The sequence below is a fragment of the Capra hircus genome, unplaced genomic scaffold (genome assembly GCF_001704415.2).
Source record: "Capra hircus breed San Clemente unplaced genomic scaffold, ASM170441v1, whole genome shotgun sequence".
In the NCBI taxonomy this organism is placed as follows: domain Eukaryota; kingdom Metazoa; phylum Chordata; class Mammalia; order Artiodactyla; family Bovidae; genus Capra; species Capra hircus.
In genome coordinates, this window is record NW_017190147.1 from 522,193 (window position 1) to 547,897 (window position 25,705).

General features: G+C 52.2%; 1 protein-coding gene across 1 annotated transcript; it reads right to left on the reverse strand.

Moving 5' to 3' along the window:
- Positions 1-5,351: 5,351 nt before the first annotated feature.
- CRLF2 (cytokine receptor-like factor 2) lies at positions 5,352-25,493 on the reverse strand. Its single transcript, XM_005701362.3, has 8 exons — positions 24,795-25,493; positions 19,558-19,660; positions 17,658-17,821; positions 16,149-16,282; positions 15,186-15,348; positions 13,639-13,744; positions 11,020-11,104; positions 5,352-7,504 (listed from the first exon to the last, which is right to left on the reverse strand). The coding sequence occupies exons 1-8, from the start codon at positions 24,898-24,900 to the stop codon at positions 7,229-7,231; spliced, it is 1,137 nt and encodes a 378-aa protein (XP_005701419.3). The 5' UTR covers positions 24,901-25,493; the 3' UTR covers positions 5,352-7,228.
- Between the last annotated feature and the right edge of the window lie 212 nt (positions 25,494-25,705).

Below are 25,705 nucleotides of genomic sequence, written 5' to 3' on the forward strand. Positions count from 1 at the left end.
CCCGCCGGGCAGAGCGTCAGCCGCGCGGGGCGGCCCGGCCTCCGCCAGACGGCAGGGACTCCCAGCGGGAGGCGCGGGGCGAGGGCGCCCCCTGCTGGTCACTGCAGCACCTGCCGGAGGTCGCCGGCCGCAAGCTCGCCAAACCCCCGGGTTCGGGGTTCACGGAGGATCCCGGGGGCGTTAAGTCTCTGGGCAGGGCCCTCCTCTCCCCTCCCTGGAGGGCAGGGGGTGGGGCTGAAAATTCCAAGCCTCGGACCGCCGGATTGGTTTCCCTGGCAACCAGCCTCCATCCCGAAGGCTTCCAGGGGCCCCTGGAGGGTTGAAAGGGGCTTGCTATGAATAACAAAAGATGCCCTTCCCCCCTACAATCCTCAGGACATGCTGGGGGTTTTTTAAGAATTTTGTGTCTGGAACCTGGACTGAGAATCTATGTTAATAATGGTTAGGTCAGTACTCTTGCCTGGAAAACCCCTGGACGGAGGAGCCTGGAAGGCTGCAGTCCATGGGGTCCCTGAGGGTCAGACACGACTGAGCTACTTCCCTTTCACTTTTCACTTTCATGCATTCGAGAAGGAAATGGCAACCCACTCCAGTGTTCTTGCCTGGAGAATCCCAGGGACGGGGGAGCCTGGTGTGCTGCCGTCTATGGGGTCGCACAGAGTCGGACACGGCTGAAGTGACTTAGCAGCAGCAGTATCAGTACGAAAAGATCTGTCTAGTCAAAGCTCCTGTTTTCCCAGGAGTCACGTATAGATGTGAGAGCTGGACCATAAAGAACGCTGAGCGCTGAAGAATGGATGCTTTTGAACTGTGGTGTTGGAGAAGACTCTTGAGAGTCCCTTGGACTGCAAGGAGATCCAACCGGTCCATCCTAAAGGAGATCAGTCCTGAATATTCACTGGAAGGACTGAAGCTGAAACTCCAATCCTTTGGCCACCTGATGCGAAGAGCTGACTCCTTGGAAAAGACCCTGATGCTGGGAAAGACTGAAGGCGCGAGGAGAAGGGGACGACAGAGGAGGAGATGGTTGGATGGCATCACCGACTCCAAGGACATGAATCTGAGCAAACTCTGGGAGACTGTGAAGGACAGGGAAGCCTGGCGTGCTGCAGTCCACGGGGTTGCAAAGAGTCAGACGCGACTGAGCGACTGAAGAACAAAAGCAGGAGATTTCCGTCTGCAGCACAAGTCGGCAAAAATAGGTCTTGTTTGGCATGATGTTCAGTACCTGGAAACTCTCAGCTGCAACAGAACGTTTCCTTTTCTAAAAAAAAAAAAATTGTTTTAATTGGTATATAGTTACTTTACAATGTTGTGCTATTTTCTGCTGTACAGCAGAATGAATCAATTCTGTGTTTACATGTGAAAGTGAAGTAACAGCGTCGGTCATCCAGTCATATCCGACTCTCTGCGACCCCATGGACTGCAGCCTGCCAGGCTCCTCTGTCCATGGGATTCTCCAGGCAAGAAGACTGGAGTGGGTAGCCACGCCCTTCTCCAGGGGATCTTCCCGACCCAGGGATTGAACATGGGTCTCCTGCATTGGCAGGTGAGTTCATGACCGTCTGAGCCACCAGGGAACCCCATATGTTCCTATGTATCCCCTCTATTTCAGATTTCCTTCCCGTTTAGGTCACTACAGAGCATTTTCTAAAAGACACACTGTGATATTCATAACAGCCCTACCTCTTTACAGCAGCCGAGACATCCAAGCAACCGAAGTGTCCATCAGCAGAGAAATGGATAAGTGAGAAGTGGTACATATATCCATCCTAAAGGAAATCAGTCCTGAATGTTCACTGGAAGGACTGATGCTGAAGCTGAAGCTCCAATACTCTGGCCACCTGATGCGAAGAGCTGACTCATTGGAAAAGACCCTGACGCTGGGAAAGATCGAGGGCAGGAGGAGAAGGGGGTGACAGAGGATGAGATGGCTGGATGGCATCACCGACTCGATGGACCTGAGTTTGAGCAAACTCCGTGAGTTGGTGATGGACAGGGAGGCCTGGCGTGCTGCAGTCCATGGGGCTGCAAAGAGTCGGACACGACTGAGCGACTGAACTGAACTGAGCATATATACAATGGAATATTACACAGCCATAAAAGGAATGAACCTGAGTCATTTGCTGGTTTTTATTTGCATTAGTAACAAATTCCAGAGGACCAGAATATCATGCGTAAGATACATGATAGCTAGTATGGCTAACAATATGGATAACGGATATAATATGGATACATGCTCTGTTGAGTAAATCCCATGCAACGGATTCCTCTTTCATAACGTCCGCGAACCAAGCTTATTATTACCTCTACGACCTTCTGTGCGTCCCCGGCGGTTCAACAGTAAGGAACCCACCTGCCATTGCAAGAGATGAGTGTTCGATCCCTGGGTCAGGAAGATTCCCTGGAGACGGAGATGGCAACCCACTTCAGCATTGTTGCCTGGAGAACCCCATGGACAGAGGAGCCTGACGGGCTACGGTCCACAGGGCCATAAACAGTCAGAGGCAACTGAACACACACACACACCCTGCAAACTCCTTGGGAGGAAGAGAAATACTCTCTTTTATAAATAAGCATGCAATCTGTTCATCTGAAAACAGATTTCTCTCTGGTAAATGGTGCAGATAAATGTTCCCCCAGGGAGAGTCTCCCACCCACAGGAATGGAAGTGGAAAGTATGGAAATCCAAGGGGAAGAGGAGTCTAACTCCACCTCCCGAGTTTCAGAGGCTTTGCAGACCCCTGCTTCCATCTGGCCCATGGTCCACACGCCTCTGCCAGGGGACATCTCTGCTTGGTCCATTCCTCCAGCTGCCCTGGGCGGACTGCAGGCTTTCAGAACAGACAGGCTCAGAGAGGTCCCTACCCTGCCTGAGGTCACACAGCACAGCACCACCTGACTCCCAGCCGCTGAGTCCCCCTCTCCGAAGCTGCGGCCCCACGCAGGGCTGCGGTCCCGAGCCCTTCGGAGAGTGGGCGTGTGCCCTTGGTGCAACGACGTTCCGTCCGCCTTTTCCCATCGCCTGGGACCGCCAGGCACACACGGGTGCCCGGCTGGGGTTTTAGGGGGCGTGCAGCTAAAGGCCTTGAGAGTCATTTCTGAGGTTGATCACGGTGATAACCGTGCCTCCGGGGGGCACAGGGGAAGTACGGCAGAGCGAGAAGGACAAGGCGTAGCCGGGGAGAGAGGGCAGATAGCATCTCTGACTCACGGCCGTCCCCGTACAACAGCCCGTATCTTGGGGTGTGTTAGGAGCTTAGCGTCAAGGACATCCCCCGTCTCAAAGTAGCAGAAACGTGAGAAGCATCGCTCCGGGGCTGGGTCGCAGTGCGGGGGAACTCGGGGTAGAGGCCCTTGTCCTGACTTCGTCTTTGGAATCAGTTGCCACGGAGCTCCGGCGTGGGGTGTGGTGGAGGGTTATCAGAGTTGTGTTTTCATAGCTGGTGTGTACTTACTGAATGAGGAAGGGAGACCACCCCCTCCAGGAGAGACCAGCCTTTGTTCCAGCAGAGCCTTTCGGTGACAGATGGGCAGGGCCATCTGCTGGGACCCCCAAGCCTCAGAGCTCAAACCCCACCCCTCTACCCAGCCAGGGAGGGTGCTGGTGTCTTTAAGGAGCAGGAATTCTAAACCTCAGTGAGGTCCCCAACACCCCACGGCTCACCTTCTGCGTAAAGATGGACACTGGAGCTCCCTGGAAAGGGGCCCGGGTCCCCTCACTGCACAGCCCACCAAGGGCAGGACCCCCAGTCCACTTCTCCAGGGTGTCAGCCACAGGCTTGGTCGTGTAAGACTGTTTGTGACCCTCTGGACTGCAGCCCGCAAGGCTCCTCTGTCCATGGGATGCTCCAGGCAAGGACAGTGGGTTCCCCACCCAGGGATCGAACCTGGGTCTCCCACATTGTGGGCAAATTCTTGACCCATTGAGCCATCAGGGCCTAAACCTTAGTCCTGTAAGTTTAAGTAAGGCTTTATCTCACACCCTAAATGATAACGTTTCTAACACAGCAGACGTCAGCCTTGAGCGTCAATCAGATCTGGTACCACAAGTTCCCTTATGCTTCCTGGGGGGAAGGATGGGGAGTCTGGGACAGACATGTCCACACTGCCGTATTCAACATGAAGAACCAACAGGGCCCTGCTGGACAGCACAGGGAACCCCGTGTCACGGGGCAGCCCGGATGGGCGGGGAGTCTGGGGGAGCACGGGTGCACGTGTGTGCGGCCGAGTCCCTTGGCCGCCCACCTACAACATCACAGCGCTGTTAATCGGCGGTAACTCAATACAGGAGAAAAAGTTCAAACTTTGCTGTTTGACTCAGGGAACTCAAACCAGAGCTCTGTGACACCCTAGACGGGTGGGGTGGGGCGGGCGTGAGGGTGAGGCAAGAGGAAGGGGTCATACATACACCTGTAGCTAATCCCCTTAAAGAACCCGCCTGCCAAAGCAGGAGACGCGGGTTCGATCCCTGGGTGGGGAAGATCCCCTGGAGGAGGGCATGGCAACCCGCCCTAGTATCCTTGCCTGGAGCATCCCATGGACAGGGGGTCCTGGAGGGGCTGCAGTCCACGGGGTCGCAACGAGTCAGACACGACTGAAGCCACTTAGCCCAGCACATGGCTGATCCATGTTGATGCAGGCCAGAGACCAACAGAGTGTTGTCATTATCCTTCAGTGAAACATAAACCAATTAAGAAAATAAAATAAAATGAAGTGGTGGAGTGTTGAAACCGATCCCACCTAAGGATGGGGAGTGGGGTCCTGCCTCCCTCACTTCATGGATGCCTGTCTGGAGAGAAGCACTGGAGACACGGTCAAACCCAGGGCGCCAGTGAGAGCTCCGAGCAGGACCGCTAAAACGCATTCACACCCTCCTTTCTCTGAACTGTTCAGGGGCCGTGGGACACCGTGGTTTCAGAACAAAGCATTTTTTTCTGAAACAGGATGTTCTAAACTTTCTCCCTGCTCACAAAGTCCCCCGCCCGACGCAACCGCCCAGCTTGGGATCTGCCTCGCGGAGCAGTGACTTCTGGGGTCCCCGCTCCCCGACTGGCCACCCTGCACAGCACATGAGCCTTCCACACCAGGAGCGACCTGGTGAACGCCCGGCCTCCGGGGCAGGCGTTGGGGGCCCCTGACTGCAGCTGGAAACCTGGCCCGGAGTTGCAAAACCCACATCCCACAGATATAAGACACGTAGCCGTGTTTTCTGCAAAAGGCCCAGGGAACCGGTTGCTGAGCTGAAAAACAAATGGGATGAGGGTCTTTCTTCGTTTGCAATACCCTGTCAAGCTGGCTTCGTGCGATGGGTGTTGCATTCTGGTGTCAAGTGAAAACCAGTGAGCAGCTGAAAGCAGATGGTTATTTTATTCGGTGGGAGTGTGTGCAGGACTCCGAGCCAGCATCTCCGTAGCTCTGAGGACACAGCTCTGAGGAGGCATGAGGGGGAGTCAGGCTGTATACAAGTCTGCAACGAAGGGAACAGACAGGTCTGAACTCAAAGATCAGATATCAAGGGAAGGAATTTAGCATTCCATGTAAGGGAGGATGCAAGCTTGTGGGCTCACTGAATTCACTCCTTTCAAAGGCACCTCGGCTGTCTGGGGCCAAGCCTGTTTCCTCGGTCACCTTAAGGAGTGAAAGAGGTCACAGATGGCTGATTCTTGCATTTTCCTCAGCCCCTCAGCCCCTTAGCGATCACCGTGGGCATGGAGTGGCGGGGGGTGGGGGAGGGGCAGGGGGGATGGTGTCTTCTGACTCACAGTTTTAGGAGCTCACATTAATATTTGTCCCTTGGACTGCAAGGAGATCCAACCAATCCATCTTAAAGGAAACCAGTCCTGAATATTCACTGGAAGGACTGATGCTAAAGCTGAAACTCCAATCCTTTGGCCACCTGATGCAAGGAGTTGACTCACTGGAAAAGACCCTGATGCTGGGAAAGATTGAAGGCGGGAGAAGGGGGTGGCAGAGGATGAGATGGCTGGATGGCATCACCGACTCAATCGACATGAGTTTGAGTAAACTCCAGGAGTTGGTGATGGACAGGGAGGCCTGGTGTGCTGCAGTCCAGGGGGTCACAAACAGTCAGACATGATCTGGCCACTGACCAACATTCCAACTCGGAGGGGAGAAATCGCTGATGGCTGTGACACGTCTCCTTTATTTGACACGGCAGGAGGTATTTTTCACTTCACACTGGCTTGCTGTTTGTTCACTGATAAAGGTGATTTCTTTCATTTGTACCTTTGTGGAGCAGTTTTCCAGAATGGGGAGACATTCTGCTAAATTAGACATCCTCGACACCACACAGACACACACACACACACACACACACACACACACACACAGACTCCAGGTCTATCTGATCAAGCTTGTTTCCTGCATCCTGAAAACACAGACAAGATTAATTCAGTGCCAGCCTGAAAATTAAAAAATAAAAAAAAAAAAACACCTGAGAAATCAATACTCTCGACGTCTAGAAAGCTCCTGTACCTGAAGTCTAAGGGGATCCAGCTGGCATCTTCTGGTCTCCATGAACAGCAGCAACCACTTACATTCTACCAGAGTTATCCTGCGTACTCTTTAAAAAAAATTTCAGTATCGAAAAAGAAACAATAACGTCTATTCAACCTGGGACGCTTTGTTCCTGCAGAGCGTCGTCACGTTCAAGTATCTCTCAGGAGCAAGGTCCTGAGTCGCTGGTTAAACGGAACCCTGCTTTGCAAAAAGGCCTTGGTGATTGCAGGAAGGGGCTTTTCTGCCTGTCTGGGGCGGGAGGCGGGCGGCTGGTGCCAGTAAAGCAGGCGTTCTGCACCTCGCCTGCCGGGCACGTGTGGTGACTGGCAAATGAAGCAGGAACCGGTTGCGAGTGGAAATATGGGAAGGACGGGGCGGGCGGGCATGTGCAGCGCAGGCCGGTCTTGGTCGTCTTCCCTTATGATTCATGTGAGCCAGGAGACAGCAAGAACCAGCCCGACCAAGCGGCAGTCCACCTTCAAGCCCTTGGACGTCGGCATGAATGGGATGCATTGGTTGGGGGTGTAGGGGTGCTGGGTGACCTCAGACACGGGTTGGGGCTTTGGAGCACTGGGTGACCTTAGACGTCAGCATCCTTGGTTCTGGGGAGTCCCCTTTGTGGTGGTTTTTTTGGCTCCCAAGATGTTCTCCCAGGTCGTCAAGCATCAAGGTAGACTGGGATGTTGGCTTGTGAGTTTGCACCCCCTCATAACATCATATAAGAGTTGTCATCCATCACAAACGTGAAATCCCCAAGAGAGACCACCCCGTGGCCCTGGGGTGGCTGGCAAGGGAGCAGGCCAGAGTCCCCGGTGGCCTCTTCCTCCCCCATCTGTGGGTACAGGGGGCTCGTCATCCCCACGGTCTTGGGCGTCTCAGCCTCGGCCGGCTGGACCACCACGGCGTCTTCAGGGGTGCACTCCAGCTCCCCATCTTCCATTTTGTTCAAGGGCGCCACGTTCTGCGTGTCCTTGATCCACTCCTGCAAAGAGGAAACGTCTGTGATAACCTTATGGTCACCAGGGGGAAGGATGGGGGGAGGGACAGTCAGGGAGTCTGGGATGGACATGGACACACTGGTGCATTTAACATGGAGAACCAGCAAGGACCTTCTGGACAGCACGGGGAACTCTGCTCAATGTCAGGTGGCAGCCTGGATGGGAGGGGAGGTTGGAGGAGAGAGGGTACATGTATATGGATGGCTGAGTCCCCACTTGCTGTTTACACTGTTAATCATCTATACCCCAAAACAAAACATTTTTGGTGTTAAAAAAATTAAAATTAAAAAAGTTACTAAGGCTCAGACTCTGTGTCGGAAAGCCCTGCCTTCGGACCTGGTGCGTCTTCACACATGTGCCTGGCGCGGACACTTTCCCCGGTTGGGACAAAAAAGGCTCTCCTGTCTAGCACCCCGGTCCGGAATCCTGTGGTTTTCACACATGCCTTCTGTCATCAGCCTCAAAACGCCGGCCTGTGGTCGCTGCAGACACACTAGGGCGCCTGAACATCTTTTCAGAAACCCAGATCCGATGCCCACTCCCACGTATGCTGTCTAAGATGGGAGTGATGAGGTGTCAGAAGGAGGACCTTCCGTCAGCAGTCAGCAGGTCCGAGGGGGTGGACGCTGAATTTCTAACAGGTGACCCAAGATTTCCTGAGGGAGCTCCATGGGACTGCCCTCCTCAAGGGGACTCCTCTCTCCCTTCTAACATCCCTCCCCGGCTCCTTCCTCTAGCCCCAGTTTTGGGGGAAAAATTGAGGTTCCCTGTCCTAAATTCTGTCGTAATCCCCTTTCCTCTCCCTTGAGGGGGACCGGGACACAACTCCCCAATATGCCCCTTTGACGTGCGGAGGATGCTGACCCGCAGGCGGCTAAGTATCAAGAGTTGCAGAGCCTGTTCTCTGCCCTCCACGTATCCGCCCTAAAATCGATGTCACTATTAATCAACGCCCCTTTGGGAAAGTACATGTACACTTGGAAGAGTCCCCCGGTCCCTTCCAACTCCAGAGACAATGCTTACCACCTGAGAGAGCTGGAGTCTGCCCAAAACCTCACTAAACGACCCTCATTTCTGAAGCGATTCCTAGTCACCTCGTCCCATCGCGCCTGCCACTCACAGATCCCCAAGCCCTTTTCCTTTACCTACTCTCTTCCGAACAGTCCATCATCCTTTGTTAAAACGGCAAATCAGGGCCACGGTCTACCTACCTCTCGGGCGTGTTCACGTCTCTCTCTTTAATCGTTCTGGTCTGTTTAATTTGCAGGGCCCCAGGGACAGCACTTAAGAGGTTAGAAGAAAAAAAATTTTTTTTTTTTTTTCTTTTCATCTCCTACAACTAATTAGTCTTACAATTCAGTTTGCTCCTCTAAGAAGCTTAATGGACTTCCCAGGTGGTACTAGTAGTGAAAAAAAAAAAAGCAAAAACGAAACAAAAAAAATCCGCCTGCCAACGCAAAGGACCTAAGAGATAGCAGTTTGATCCCCGAGTCAGGAAGATCCCTGGGAGAAGGAAATGGCAAGCCACTTCAGGATTCTTGCCTGGAGAATCCCACGGACAGACGAGCCTTGGGGGTTGCAGTCCATGGGGTCACAAAGAGTTGGATACAACTGAAGCAATTGAGAGAAAAAAAAAAAAAAAAAGGAACTGAACACTAAACTCTCTTCCTAAAATAATGATATACCCACGCGCTACCCCTCAGAACGGGGGAACAGGACTTAATTTGGAAACGAGGTCTTTTCTTTGCAGAGGTGATGGAGTGAAGGGTCTGAGATGAGGTTCCTCCTGGCTGGGGGTGGGCCTAAACCCCATGGCAGGGTCCTTATAAGACGCAGAAGAGGGGAGACAGGGACGCAGAGGAGAAGCCACGTGGAGACGTGGAGACGTGGGCAGAGACTGGAAGGAGGCGGCCACCAGCCCAGGGACGGACGCCCGGAGCCCCCGGAAGCTGGAAGAGGCGGGGAGGACCCTCCCCTGGAGCCTCTGCAGGGAGCCCAGCCCTGGGACATCCTGACCTCAGACGTGTGGTCCCCAGGACCGGGCGGAGGATGAGTGTGTGATGCTTTGCACCCCCAGGTCTGTGGCAGCCCCAGGGAATGCACGGCGCTCTGATCCCGGCGTGCTATCAAATCCACACCTGGTGATGCGGGGAGCCGGACGCCCCGCCTCGCTCCGTCCTCCCCAGTTCCTCCTCGGCCCCCTCCCTGTAAGCGCTCATCAGGGGAACGACGTTTAACGACCATCAACGTTGAAAAGCGGAAATGCAGGTTTCGCTGTCGGCCCCCCTACAAGTGGGAACAGAATAAGAACCGAACCTCCTGATAAGATCAGGAGGCGTGGAGGCTGGAAAATCCCATGGTCCTGCGGCGGCGGGATGTCAAGAGATTGATTTCAAGAGAAGCCGCCCTCGGAGACCCTTGGATCCACTTTCTCTGACCGAAAGAGAAAAACAGGAAACCGCTGCTTTCGGATTCGAAGAGGCTTGCAGGCGTTTAAAGAGGAATAAAAGCCATTTGTTGTCGTTTTGTTTTTTTTTTTCTTTTTCTTTTTCATTAATGATGAATCAGCCCCACTGTTCATTGCAACTCTTTACAATGGCCCAGACCCAGATGCGGCCTAAGTGTCCATCCACACAGTAATTAATGAGCAGACATTTCCTCCTCCAGGGGGATCTTCCCCATCCAGGCGTCGAACCCACGCCTCCTGCTTTGCAGGGGTATTCGTTACCATCTGAGCCACCGGGAAAACCCCCGATAAAGGACATGTGACGTATATATACACACCCTGGAATGTTGCTTACTCATAACAAGGATGAAATAAATGCCATCTGCAGCGACAGAGATGGACCTAGAGATTATCACACCAAGTCAAGTAAGTCACACAGAGAAGGAGAAATATCCTATGTCAGCCCTTTCATGCAGACTCTAAAGAGAAACGTTACAAGTGATCTTAGGTACAAAACAGGGACAGGCTCACAGGCTCAAGAGAATGAGCTTATGGTTCCCGGGGCGGGGGGCGGGGGGAGGGATAGTCAGGGAGTCTGGGACGGACATGGACACACTGCTGTGTTTCACATGGAGAACCAGCAAGGACCTGCTGGGCAGCACAGAGAACTCTGCTCAACACTCTGTAATAAACTTATGGTCACCAGGGGGAAGGGTGGGGGAAGGGACAGTCAGGGAGTCTGGGACGGACATGGACACGCTGCTGTGTTTAACATGGAGATCCAGCGAGGACCTGCTGGACAGCACAGGGGACTCTGCTCAGTGTCACGTGGCAGCCTGGCTGGGAGGGGAGTTTGCAGGAGAATGGATACGTGTACATGGATGGCTGAGTCTCTTTGCTGTCCACCTGAAACTGTCATTGATTGGCTATACCCCAATGCAAAATAAAAAGTTGATTTTAAAAAATGCCTCTAGGCAGAAACAAATAAGACATGGAAGAGGAGCGATATGAGGCCTTGCCCAGAGCAAGCATGTACAAGGAGATGGTGCTTACCTGGAAGTTGCCTTGGTGGGACTCAAAGAGCCCCAAGAAGGAGAACCTGGGATCAGGAACGCTGGGCATGAGAACCTTCTTGATCCTGAAACGGACATGGACGGTCTGGTCAGATGGGCTGGCAGCCCTGAGCGGGGCATCCACGGGGAAAGACCCCCACCAGGGGCCCAGGACAGCAGCATGTGGATGTCGGGGACTCCACCTTGGCGGAGTTGCGTCCGCTTGAGAAAAAGCAGAGCGAGGAGATGCTTTCTGCCCTCCCCCATCTGCTTGAAAGGAGAGCATCCCAGTGTGGGCAGGGCTGATTAAAAAATCTGCCTGAAAGGAGAGCATCAATTTCCCTCCTGATTTAAAAAAAAAAAAAAGCAATAATCCCATTCATAGAAGTGTGCCCTCCTGTAGCAGGAAATGGAGAATGAGGCATTATCAGCAAGATGGTGTCAGGATGATTCCATTCAGACAGCCTTCATCTGCCTGCAGTTTGGATCACACATCTCTTAATCACCTCCCCACCATTTACACCCAACCAGACTCCGTCTTCCCTCGTCTGGTGACTTCTCCACAGATTACTGCCCTTTGTTAAAATGCTATAAAAGTCCCCAGATGAACTGCCTGGTTAGCTGTTCACTTGCTTCCTGTGAATGACTTGGGCACTTAAAAATATTACATCCAAAAAGAAATATAGGCATACTCTTCTGTTACTGTCTTTGGTTGGCCAGTTTAATTTGCAGGCCCCTAGCGACAGAACCTAAGAGAGGTTCCCGTCTGATAGGATGCTAATCCTATGGGAGTGGGATCCTTATAATAAGAGGTGGTCAGCACACAGACACACGCAGAGAGATGGAGGACCATGTGAGGACCCGGCGGAGACGGCTGTCTGCACGCCCAGCAGAGGGGTCTCAGGAGGAGCCGGCCCTGCCCACGCCGGGACCTCAGGCTCCAGCCTCCAGGACTGGGAGAAATAAATGTTGTTTGAACCCCCAGTCTTTGGTGCTTTGTTATGGCAGCTCTGGGAAAATAATACAGTTGATTAGACCACTCATTGTAACAGAAGCTTTCTTAAAGACAGGAGGAGTGTTTCCACCCCACCCCCCCCCTCAAGAAGTGTACCCTTCAGACTCCCTTAGGAGTGGTTTCAGTTTTGAATTAAAAAACACCGCAGCAAAACAAAACAACAAGAGCAAAAAAAACATCAGACCTGTCACTCGTCAACACCCCTATCTGACGGCTGCACCTCCTCCCCGCTCCCTACTTCCTCTGTTCCCGAGCAGAGAATGCGAAGGTGGCATCTGTCTGAGCTGGGGAGAGCGGGAAATCTCGACTGGAGAATTAATGGGCCGTGTGCAAGAATTAGGAGAATTATCCCCGTGCTGTATGCAACCCTGAAGGAAGGTCCTTGAAACTGTCTGACTCAGCCTGCCTCAGACCCAGCGTGAGTGGCCCAGAACGCGCCCCATCTGTCTCTATACATCACTCCCGTTGTTGCTGTGGAAATGGCAACCTGAGAAATAAAGATGGCACCCACAGCCCTGGGCATCAGTCCCTTGAAACATCACCAACAGTCAAATGCCTGGGCACAACTAAGCTTGAATAAGGCTGGAAATGGCAGCACTTAAATCATTGCCTGGAAGGATAACAGAGAGAAGTATTTAATGTCACATTTTTGATAAGTTTTCTATGGTTTCGGAGCATCATGTTTTGCTATATCCGTAACTGGATTTACAAGCTTTTCTTGTCCAATTCTCCTCACATCACTCACCACGTTGTCCAGTTTAATAAATATCAATAAAAATTAAAACATGTTGTACATGCTTGTCATTCTAACACGATAGGAGGACAGAGCTCAGTGGGGTGTGCGTTTGAAGAACGTTCACTACAATAAACTTAGAACAATTATTAAAAAGCTGAGACATCACTTTGCTGACAAAGGTTGGTACAGTCACAGCTATGTTTTTTTTCCAGTAAGTCATGTACAGATGTGAGAGCTGGACAGTAAAGAAGGCTGAGCGCCGAAGAACTGATGCTTTCACACTGTGGTGCCGGAGAAGGCTTTTGAGAATCCTTGGACAGAAAGGAGATCAAACGAATGCTAAAGGAAATCAGTCCTGAATATTCATTGGAAGGACTGATGCTGAAGCTGAAACTCCAATACTTTGACCACCTGATGTGAAGAACTGACTCACTGGAAAAGACCCTGATGCTGGGAAAGATGGAGGGCAGGAGGAGAAGGGGACGACAGAGGATGAGATGGGTGGATGGCATCAGTGACTCGATGGACATGAGTTTGAGCAAACTCCGGGAGTTGGTGATGGACAGGGAGGCCTGGCGTGCTGCGGTCCACGGAGTCAGACACAACTTAGTGACTAAACAGCAATACCACTCATACGTATGAACATTCCTGCATCTTATGGTCTTCATGAGAACATTTCTCAAATTCTGCAGGTATCTCCACACCTTTGCACTATTCACCTCTGTTTTCTTGTCATGTACCATGTGCATTAGAGAGAAAGTGAAATTCAGCTAAATAACCACATCACACAATTATTTTTTTCCCCCCAGCTCACTACATATGGGAACCAAAGCCCTTGTGTCTGAGGAGTCTGGCGGGGGCGGCCTTACCTGTGTAGTTTCCATAGAGACAGAAGCAGAAGGAAGACTGTCAGGAAGGAGACCATGCCAGCAATTAAAATAAACTTGGGGAAAAGGCCGTTTTCCCAGCACGAATCTAAAGGGAAATGGAACGAGGCCTGTGAAGTTTTCAACATGATACTGGGTCACGCTTTAATAACCCCGCCACAGCCATTTTTCCTTCCCTCGAGAATTGTCAGCATCAGCAGATCTTGCTTTTGGTGTGAAATATCCTGGTAAGGAGAGGTGGGTACTCTGGAGAGGGAGATGCTGGGCAGAAGGAAGCACAGACTCACCTTATTCCTAGGGGTGTTTGAGGGTACCAGGGCTTGATTTGGTCTGTCTGTCTATCTGTGCAGCTGTCTGTGTCTCTGTCCATCTGTCTGTCTGTCTATCTGTCCAGCTGTCTATCTGTGTCTCTGTCCATCTGTCTGTCTATCTATCTATCATCTATCTATATGTCTCCCTGGGACTTTCCCGCTGGGTCAGCAGTAAAGAATCCGCCTGCAATGCGGGAGACCCGGGTTCGATCCCTGGGTCGGGAAGATCCCCTGGAGGAGGAAATGGCAACACACTCCAGTACTCTTGCCTGGAGACTCCCACGGATGGAGGAGCCTGGCGGGCTGAGGTCTATGGGGTCACAGCGTCGAGCACGACTGAAGCGCATGAGCAGGCATCCGCGCAGCTGTCTGCCATCTATCCGTCTATTATCCACCTCCTTGTCTACCTCCGGTCACGCCTCTCTGTCAAGCTATACGTCACATCTATCTGTCTCTGCCGTGTACCCATCATCAACTTACCTACACCCGCTCCCTAAGTCTCTCAGTCGTGTCTGACTCTCTGCGACCCCATGGACTGTAGCCCACCAGGCTCCTCTGTCCGTGGGATTCTCCAGGCAAGATTACTGGGGTGGGTTGCCATGCCCTCCTCCAGGGGATCTTCCTGACCCAGGGATCGAACCCACGTCTCCTGTTCTCCTGCATTGCAGGCAGACTCTTTACCACTAAGCCATCTGGGAAGCCTCTAACTTATCCATGTCTGTAATCTATCGTCATCTATCCATTAAGCATCTATTATCTACCATATATCTTCTATTTATCGATACATCTATCAATGTCTCTATACATATATCCACAGAACAACATTCAGCCGTGTCCGACTCTTTGCGACCCCATGGACTATTCCGCCCATGGGATTCTTCAGGCCAGAATACTGGAGTGGGTAGCCTTTCCCTTCTCCAGGGGATCTTTTCAACCCAGGGCTTGAACCCAGGTCTCCTGCATTGCAGGCAGATTCTTTACAAGCAGAGCCAGCAGGGAAGCCCAACAGCATTCAGAAATAACACTTATTATTCTTGCTGGGTCAATAGAAATGAAAGTGAAACTTAGTGCGATGATAACGGCCACAGGAAGAGCCATTGCTTCCGCAGTGACCTCTGCAGAAGTCCTTGGGGTCATCCCCAAGGCGCCCTATTCCGCCCTCCCCGCACGGAGCCTGCTGGCCCGTACTGGGCAGCGATGCTGCGTGACAAGCATTACCTCGCAGCTCACCCCTCTGCTGGTGCGTCACCTCTGACCAGTCACTGGGGTACGTTTCTGAGCCGTAGGCAAACTCCAGGGCTTTCACCCTGGCCCGGAAGAAATAACACTTCTCAGGATCCAGACTGTCGACGGTGACGTTGCAGGTCTCAGCCTCTGCGGACTGGAGCAGACAAATCACGCACGGTGAGCCCTGACTGACGCTTTACCCGGACGCGTTCTTCTTGTCCCACAGATCTGCATGAGGTTCCTGCTTCCAGGACTTCCTTATCCTGTTTCACTTCTCTCTGGGCAGATGTTTATCCTCAAAACAACAGCAGAAAGAAAAAAAACAAAAAGCCCTTCTCTCCAAAAAGGAAATAAATCCGTCATAACGAACATGATGAAAGATGCTTTTGAAGACTTTCTAAGGTCTTTGTTTTTACAAAAGTAATTTTTAAAATGTATTTATCTATTTGGCTACATCAGGGCTCAGCTGCAATACGTGGGATCTTCGTCACAGAACACCAGCTCAGTCATTGCCTCACAGGCTGAGCTTCCCTGACGCACATGGAATCCTGGGTTCCCGGACCAGGCGTGGAACCCACCCACGTGGCCTGCTTTGCAAGGTGGATTCCTAACCACTGGACCTCCAGGGAAAGTGAAAAAGAAAGTGCTAGCTGCTCAGTCGTGCCCAACTCTCTGGGACCCCGTGGACTGTAGCCCGCCAGGCTCCTCTGTCCAAGGGATTCTCCAGCGAGAATGCTGGAGTGGGGTGCCATTTCCTCCTCCAGGGGATCTTCCCGACCCAGGGATCGAACCCGGGTCTCCCGCATCGCAGGCGGATTCTTTAGTGTCTGAGCCGCCAGGGAAGCCGATAATCGCGTGAGCAAGTGCATAAAGCCAGTCTGGATGTCTGTGTCTCTCTGCCTCCCCATCCCGGGGGTGCCTACTCACACCCGACCCGGGACGACGTAACCTCACCTGCCACACAGCGTCAAAGACGGTCTTGTGCTGGATTTCATACTGGAGGTCGTTGTATCCCAGGTTGGAGCAGGTCACCGTCACGGCCTCCTCGCGCCACTGGAAGCTCAGGTCGCCGGGGGATCTGGGTTTCACTGGGAATGAGAAACAGCGCGGTGAGCAGCACCACCGCGAAGGTAAACACGGCCCGTCTCTGAGCTCACAGCGGCCCCTGGGCTTCGGTTCCCTTTCCTCTCTGCCTGCTGCCCATCCTCTCCCGAATACTGCATGAGACGTGAGGTTTCCTTGTCTTTATCGCATGGACAGTTAGAAGGGTTAGCCAGCTCTCCAAGCACCCGTGAGGGTCTCGTGGAAAGACGCTCCCCTGAAACTGGAGGAGAAAGATTTCAGGATGTGTCACGAAACGAATCCTATTCCCACCAGTTGCCATGAGCTGCTGGCCCCTAGCCCTTCACCATCTCCGGAAAGAGGATCATTACAGAGGTCTAACGTAAGATGAGATCGTGGAGACCGTGGGATTGAACAGTCAGACAGAGAAGGAAAAACATCCTGTGACATCCGTTATATGCAGAGTCTAAAAAGATAGGACACAATGAATGTAGTTAGAAAACAGAAAGAGACAGACTTAGAGAGCGAACTTACGGTCCCCAGGGGGAGAGGACGGGGGGAGGGGTGGTCAGGGAGTCTGGGATGGACGTGGACACACTGCAGTGTTTAACATGGAGAACCAGCAAGGACCTGCTGGACAGCACAGGGGACTCTGCTCAATCCTCTGTAATAACCTTATGGTTCCCAGGGGGAGGATGGGGGAAGGGATAGTCAGGGAGCCTGGGATGGACGTGGACACACTGCAGTGTTTAACATGGAGAACCAGCAAGGACCTGCTGGACAGCACAGGGGACTCTGCTCAATCCTCTGTAATAACCTTATGGTCACCAGGGGGAGAGGACGGGGGAGGGGTGGTCAGGGAGTCTGAGATGGACGTGGACACACTGCTGGATTTAACACCAAGAAGCAGCCAGGACCTGCTGGAGAGCACAGGGGACTCTGCTGAGTGTCACGTGGCAGCCTGGATGGGAGGGGAGTTTGGGGGAGAGCGGGTACATGTGTATGTGTGACTGGGTCCCTTAGCTGCCCAGCTGGAGTCACCACAGCTTTTTTAATCAGCTACGTTGTTTAGTCGGAAAGTCATGTGTGACTCTTGCGACCCTGTGGACGGTAGGGTCCCCACCAGGCTCCTCTGTCCATGGGATTCTCCAGGCACCAATACTGGAGTGGGTTGCCATTTCCTTCTCCAGGGGAATCTTCCCCACCCAAGGGTCGAACCTCCCAGCGGATTCTAAGATGGATCTCTGACATTCCAACCATCAATGAGAAAGAAAGAAAGGACCATTACATCACAGAAATGTAGATCCAAACAGCACCCTTTGGAGAGACTGGTTCACTCCATGTGTACGGAGGCTCCTAACCCGAGACGCACAGTCACCCCTCAAGGTACTTAACACGTACGGTAAGCACTGATCGCCAGGTTCTTGGTGAGAAGAGGCTGTGTTCCATTCCGGATGGAAAAATACAGAGGCCCATCTCTTTGCACCTCCAGCAGGCACCCGGCGCTGTAGCCGTGTTGAAGGATATAGCTGGAGCATGGTCTGTATTCCTCCTTTTTATCCAATCTGGAATTTTAAAAAGAGAATCACTCAGTCGTGTCGCGTCCTTGAAAATAACATCTTGGGGGCTTCCCTGGTGGCTCAACGGTGGAAACAATCCACCTGCCAATGCAGGAGACTCGGGTTCGATCCCTGGGCGGGGAAGATCCCACGTGCCACGGAGCAAGCAAGCCTCTGAACCGTACCGACGGACCCTACTCTCATCTGCTTCCATGACCTCCCTCCCCTTACGACTACAGCAAGACCTGTCAAAACAGAAAAGGACCCCCCTCTCTCTCAAATGTTGATGGCCCTTCGATGGATCCCATAGCGGTTGAACACTGGCGCTGCAAATGGCCTGCCTACCCGCTAACCCAGAACCTGTGAACAAGACCTTATTAAGAAGCAGTGTCTCTGCAGCTGTGATGGAGTAAGGGTCTGAGATGAGGTCCTCCTGGATGAGGGTGACCCTAAAACCCCATGACAGAGTCCTTATAAGACACGGAAGAGGAGAGACACGGACGCAGCGGAGAAGCCACGTGGAGACGGAGGCGGAGACGGGAGGGAGGCAGCCACCAGCCCAGGGACGGACGCCTGCAGCCCCCAGAAGCCGAAAGAGGCGGGGAGGACACTCCCCTGGAGCCTCTGCAGGGAGCCCAGCCCGGGGACACCCTGACTTCAGACGTCTGGTTCTCAGGACTAGGGGAGGATACATTTTGGTTTTTTCCGTTGTTCCAAGTTACCCAGCTTGTTGCAGTTTGTTGAGACCATCTAAGATCCTATTAATGGTATCAATAATAATAATTGCTGTCATATATCAATACCATGAGCAATCAATAAATTGGTATCAATAAATAACTGACCTCCAGAGCAACCAAGCCCTTGATTCAAGGATGCACTTTTAACAGGGATGTGCCAAAAGTGGGTAAAGCTTTGAGACTCTGCTGCAGTGTTAACAGGAAGCCTAGAGACAGGTTTACGCTCCATCCTTAAGACTCAACACCAATCTGTGATGAGATCAAGAATTATCTCCTATATGACAGAAAAAACAGCTGCTCAGGAAGAGAAAAAAAAAATGACATGAGCTATCTGTGAGCCCACCTATACCATCCGGCACTTTATTTTTCGCCCCATGAGTCTTATTTTCCCAACAAATTCATCTTAAAAATTTCCCTCTTCTGTTTGCCTTCCCGCCTATCTCATGTTTTATCAGATGGCAACGACTCAAGCCCTCACTGAACACCCCCCCCCGACTCTTTACAAAAGTGAGACCAAATTCATTGGAAAAAAAAACCTGCCTCCCACGCGGCCGCTCAGGTCGTTGAGTTAAGCGAGGCACAGCGCCCCGTGAAAGGGGGAAATGGGTGTTTCTTGGAAGGCGGCCCCTGGTGAGCAGGGAATATAGTTGAAGGCAACAGAGTTGAAGGCGGGCAAAGACAGTTGCTGGCACGTTGCAGAGGGCCCCGTGGGGTCAGACCGCTCTGCACCTCCTGCGAGAATCCAGGCGGTTTCCAGCGAGACTCAGGCATCCCTCGGTTAGAAGGTCTGGGAGCTGTGGTTACTGGTGGGGGGGTGTCCAGAGGGTACACCAGCACAGTCACACTCGAACTTAACAGTTCTTCACTTCCTGGCTGCCCCCATCGGTGCCGTCTTCCGAGGGAAAAAGCTTTAGCCAAAGGCATGGTTTTCCAGGGTCGTGGGGGAGGGGGGGCGGCGCCTTACTTGCAGACGGACCTGAAATTAATCCCAGTGACGGCACTTACTTGTAAACGAACGTGAAATTAATCCCAGCGTATGCACTTGTGTTCCAGGTAACCTGCACGGTTTCAAAATTAAAGTTGATCACCTGAAGCTGCAATGCGCTTCCTGTGCAGAAAAAAAAAAAATATTTTTTTTTTAAGATAAGCAGAGAGGACTCTGAGGAGACGCTGGAAAGGCTTTGAAATTTGTAAAATGATGTCAGCACTCGTAAGAATGATGCGGTGCTTTAAAACACAAAAAACGAAACTTGTTGATGCATGTTATTTAGCCCGGCGTAACCAGAATATTGGCCTGCCACGATGCCTCCGTGGGTAAAGGAGCCTTCGGCAAAGCGGAAGTCACCGGAAATGCGGGTTCGATTCCTGGGCTGGGAAGATCCCCCTGGAGGAGGAAATGGCAACCCACTCCAGTGTGCTTGCCTGGAGGATCCCATGGACAGAGGAGCCTGGCGGGCTACAGTCCCCGGGGTCGCAAAGAGTTGGACACGATCAAGTCACTAAGCATGCACGCAATGAGAATATTATTAGTTTAGCATTTAGCCATCGTCATCATTAGATCATCCAGTTATTATCCATCTGTTCTCGGTGTTTATATATCTATCAATAACGATCACCTGCGTCATCTATCTAGGTGACCATCTATGTGACGATGTACAGATATGTATCTCGTTAGCTATAATTATCAGGATATTTTACATTCTTACTATGTGTCCAGAGTCTGCGTGTGTTTGGCCCTTATAATACAAGAATGTTACAGTTCTTCAAAGGGAGTATAGAAACCATTTTATAGTCACTGTAAAGGGGTCATCGCTTTTCACAAACGAGGAGCACTGTGCTGTACACCTGTAACTGATATTAATATTTGATGCATCGGCTACGCGAGCGACCGTGCGCGCTCCGTGGTGTCCGACTCTTTGCGACCCTGTGGATCACAGCCTGCCGGGCTCCTCTGTCCAAGGGATGCCCCACGCAAGAATCCTGGAGTCAGTTGCTATGCCCTCCTCCAGGGGAATCTTCCCCACTCAGAAATCGAACCCGAGTTTTCCGTGGCTACTGCTCTGCAGGCGGAATCTGGACCGCTGAGCCACCGGGGAAGCTCATGCATCAGCTCTGTGTCAACTAAACCGTCTATAAAGCAATTACCTTTCTGTTAAAAAAGAAATAATGTTTTGTTTTTTTTAAAGGATTGAGTTGTGTGCTTAAAGAGCTGAATCACCTGGCGAGTGAATTAACTAAGCTGTTAACCAGAGCATTACCACCCCCGCCCCCCATCCACCTTTTTTGCCTAATTTCATTTCCCCCAGATCCTCCTCACGTCTGACACAGACTTTTGTCGTCTGACACAGACTTTGTCGTCTGACACAGACTTTGTCGTCTAACACCGGTGAGCAGGGAACCCCACGGAGAGGGTCTTGAAAACAGGAGCCTCCTATCTCACAGATCCAGATGGTCCTGAAAGGTCTGGGCGCTTTTGTAAACATGACTTTGTTTCTGTTAACTTCTTCTTTTTTTTTTTTTTTAACTTTTTCTCAGAAAACCAACCAACGTCATGAGCAATCTGGACGTGAACAAACGTACCAGCTGCGGGCCTCCGACAGGCAGACGCGTCGTATAAATACCAAGAACTCCCCGCACCCACCGCCCCTCTCCCCAGAGGTAGAACCCGCTTCCCAATTTGGAGAGCGTATAGAAAACCGTGCAGATGAATCGGGGGCATTTGTTCCAGCGAGATCGGGCGTTCAGAGGGACTTGGAGCCCAGCCCTGCTGGGTATTTCCGAGGGGGTGTGAGTAAGGTCATCCAGGGCGGCAGATCGTGGGGGCAATCGGCACTTCATCCATTACATCGTCGGAGATAGAGTCTTAGGGCCTTTTTCCATCCAGGAAGGTTGGGGCAGTTCAAGCAGCCTTGGCTGTTACGGATACCACACGGGTTTTACATCTATACACGATGCTGCTGCTGCTGCTGAGTCGCTTTGATCGGGTCCGACTCTGTGCGACCCCATAGACGGCAGCCCAGCAGGCTCCACTGTCCCTGAGATTCTCCAGACAAGAACACTGGAGTGGGCTGCTATTTCCTTCTCCGCATCTCCAGCTATGTCTGTATCTACATCTGACTTCCCTGGTGGCTCAGATGGTAAAGCGTCTTGCTTACAATGCAGGAGGCCCCGGGCTCGATCCCTGGGTCTACATATAATATCTCCGTAGTCGTATCTACGGAATCTCATCCCACTAGCTTCCCAGGTGGCGCTAGAGGTGAAGAATCCACCTACCAACACTGGAGACTCACGAGATGTAGGATCGATCTCTGGGTCGGGAAGATCCCCTGGAGGAGGGCATGACAACCCACTCCAGTGTTCTCGCCTGGAGAATCCCGTGGACAGAGGAGCCTGACGGGCTACAGTCCACGGGGTCACACAGAGTCGGACACGACTTGCTCACACACACTCCGTCTCTTGCCCACACCGCCTTCTTACTTCTAGAGCAGCTCGTGAACTCAAGGGCACAGCAGCGAAGACCCAGCAACAGCCAAAAGCAAATACATAGATATAATAAAAAAAAAAATAGCATCTCGAGAGCCGTTGCTTTGTCCCGCGTCTCTGCTACAGACTCAGATTGGGTACCAGGTCATCTGCTTCGACGACCTCCCTCCCCTTACGACTACAGCAAGACCTGTCGAAACAGAAAAGGACCCCCGTCTCTCTCGAATGTTAGCACCCCTTGAATAGGCCCTGTAGGGCTTGAACTACGGCGCTGCAGATGGCACACCTACGTGCTAACCCCAGAACCTGGGAACAGGACCTCATTAAGAAACGGGGTCTTTGCAGGTGTGATGGAGTGAAGGGTCTGAGATGAGGTTCCTCCTGGATGGGGGTGGCCCTAAACCCCATGACAGGGTCCTCATAAGACACAGAAGAGGGGAGACACGGACAGAGAGGAGAAGCCACGTGGAGACGGAGGCAGAGACGGCAGGGAGGCAGCCACCAGCCCAGGGACGGACGCCTGGAGCCCCCAGAAGCCGGAAGAGACGGGGAGGACCCTCCCCTGGAGCCTCTGCAGGAAGCTCAGCCCTGGGACACCTTGACCTCAGACGTCTGGTCCCCAGCCCTGGGGGTGTGTGCGTTTTCCTTGTAAGTTCAAGGGCATTTTTTGAGGGGGGCAAAGGTGCCTCATCAGTAGCCCAGGAGCCCTGCCATCGATGCATGATGGCCTCGGGCGGAAATACTGATAGTCCACTGCAGCCGTGAAGTCTGACTCTGCTCATTAAAAATGGATCGACTGAGTGGAAATGGCCCCTGAGGGAGTCTCTCGACACAACTCTGGGACCTTGGGTGGGAAGAGGGGCTGCTTTATTAAGACCATGCCCGGTGGGTTCTTGGGGTCTCACACCCATAATGACCTCAGGCAAACAAAGGCCATTCATAAAGTGAGCCCTGCATTTTCCAGGAAGTTCCTACAAAGGATCTGACTGAGCCCAGCTTCACAGGGGGATGAGCCCTCAGCCCTTCCAAGCTCTCTCCCGTGTCCTTGAAAGAAAAGCTACGATAAACCTACACAGTGTATTAAAAGGCAGAGACATCACTTTGCCAACAAAGGTCCATCTAGTCAAAGCTATGATTTTCCCAGTGGTCAGGTATGGACGAGAGTTGGATCCTAAAGAAGGCTGAGCACCCAAGAATGGATGCTTTTGAACTGTGGTGCTGGAGAAGACTCTTGAGAGTCCCTTGGAGTGCAAGGAGATCCAACCAGTCCGTCCTAAAGGAGATCAGTCCTGGGTGTTCACTGGAAGGACTGATGCTGAAGCTGAAGCTCCAGTCCTTTGGCCACCTGCTGCGAAGAACTGACTCATTTGAAAAGACCCCAATGCTGGGAAAGATTGAAGGCAGGAGGAGAAGTGGAAGACAGAGGATGAGATGGTTGGGTGACATCACTGATTTGATGGACATGAGTTTGAGTAAGCTCCGGGAGTTGGTGATGGACAGGGAGGCCTGGTATGCTGCGGTCCATGGGGTTGGAAAGAGTCGGACACGACTGAGCAACTGAACAACAAAATCTTACTATTGTATTTGTGCTTAAGTGGTTCAGATTCCAGAGCTGGTCTAAACTGCACTTTTCCATCGAAACTCCGGATGCAGGACTGGCAGTCAGGAGGAAGCTACAGCTCTCAAGGAGTCTGTGGCCGTGGGCACGCCAGGCCTAGCCGGGTCTTCCTCCCTTACCTCTGTTACTGGAAGACGGGAGGCCAGATGTGGACTCCGATCTGCATGCAGCTTGGGAAATTACGTGAGTGTCAGGCCTGGGGACACCCCATATCCAGGCTCCCTCCCCCTCCCCCCCTGCTGGAAGCACAGTTCTCCTCCCCACACACACACAGGGCTTCAGCCCAGAAGGTCCCCGAGAACCCGTCCAAACCAGCTGGGCAAGAGGCCATCTCCAACAGGGAAGGTCTAGCGTGGGGTGATGCCCGCGGACAGTTCAGAAAAAGAACGTCAGGAACGTGCCGTCGTCAGCTCCCACCTGGGCCACCCTCAGCGTGAAAGCATTAGTCACTCAGTCCTGTCAGACTCTTTGCAACCCCGTGGACCGTGGCCCGCCAGGCTCCTCTGTCCGTGGGGATTCTCCAGGCCAGAATATTGGAGTGGGTTAGCCATTCCCTTCTCCAGGGCATCTTCCCGACCAGAGATCGAATCTGGGTCTCCTACATTGCCAGGTGGGTCCTTTACTGTCTGAACCATCAGGGAAACCCCACCACAGAAAGGTAAGTATTCATTTAAGCAAAAGCCTTGCAACCTCTTTGCAGGCAGGCAGCACAGTGAAACCACCCAGATTTTCAGTTTTCTAGACGCGGGCTCTCGTATTTCTTTCTTTTTTTTTTTTCCCATCTGAACCTAGTCTTGAAGGCAATGAAGAGGAGGGTCCTTTACAACAGGCAGAGACTTCGGGTTTGTAGAGACTTCAGTCATAACTGATTCTTTGCGACCCCCATGGACTGTAACCCTTCAGGCTCCTCTGTCCATGGGGATTCTCCAGGCAAGAAGACTGGAGTGGACTGCCATGCCCTCCTCCAGGAGATCTTGCCTACTAAAGGAGGGGAACCTGTGAAAGCTCTGGTCAGTTTCACAAAGAAAACCGTGAGTTTGCAAAAGACATCGTAAAAAGAAAATTTTTTTTAAAAAGCAGAGATGTTGAAAGCAAGGGCATTTCAGGCAGACAGGCGGCTACAGCTGCGAGCAGGACTTACCCGGTTTGGTTTTCCCTGAAGTGTTCGCATGTCCCAGCAAGAAGACAGCGGCGGCCGCCCAGGGCAGAAAGACACGCCTCATGGTGGAAGCAGGAGGTGGAGGCATCGAGCAGAAAGTTGACTCCTCCAAGGGGACTTGGGCTCATGACTAACGTATGAAGGTCACCCCTTTTTTAAAAAGGTGGAAAGGAAACTGGGGAAATGACTACAGGAAACACACATGCTTTTATTTTAAAAGATGACTCTGGTCAGAAAGGAAAAAAAAAATGCAGAATCATTGTTTCAGCCTCGCTGATCATTTGCGCAGCCCCGCCGGATACAACTGTCTAGAGAGGCTAATCAGATAATGGATGTTGCCAGCCAGGGTTCTCAGCCTCTGGTGGGTCTTGAAAGTCCTGTGTTTGGAGACGGAGGCCCAGACAGGTCTCAGCTAGCTGATGGTTTCTGGCTGCTCATCCAGGGTCAGGGAGATTTGGTCCAGCTCCCGATGGCATCAGAGGAAGCATGATGTCTGTGTAAGGGACAAAGCTGGCTGGACTGCAGGGTCTCAATGGAGAATTACTTCCCAGAGGTTGTCAGGGAGATTTGTCAGTGGGCTTTGTCCTGACAGTGGGCTTTGTCCTGACAGTGGGCTTTGTCCTGCAGGACAAAGCCTGGGTTGACTATCAGGAGCCAACTTTCTCCCGCCCCTTCAGGTCATAAAACCAGTCCATCCTTAAGAAAATCAAACCTGAATATTCATCAGAAGGACTGATACTGAAGCTCCAATACTTTGACCACCTGATGTGAATAACTGACTCATTGGAAAAGACCCTGATGCTGGGAAAGACAGAGGGCAGGAGGAGAAGGGGATGACAGAGGATAAGATGGTTGGATGGCATCACCGACTCGATGGACATGAGTTTGAGCGA

Bases quoted from the DNA above. Each gene is read 5' to 3' on its own strand.
- CRLF2 (XM_005701362.3), bottom strand. From the start codon at position 24,900: ATGCCTCCACCTCCTGCTTCCACCATGAGGCGTGTCTTTCTGCCCTGG. The intron at 11,105-13,638 runs GTAAGGCCGCCC...TGTCCGTTTCAG, and splicing joins TCTCTATGGAAACTACACAG to GATCAAGAAGGTTCTCATGC. The intron at 7,505-11,019 runs GTAAGCACCATC...TCCTCTTTGCAG, and splicing joins CCCACCAAGGCAACTTCCAG to GAGTGGATCAAGGACACGCA.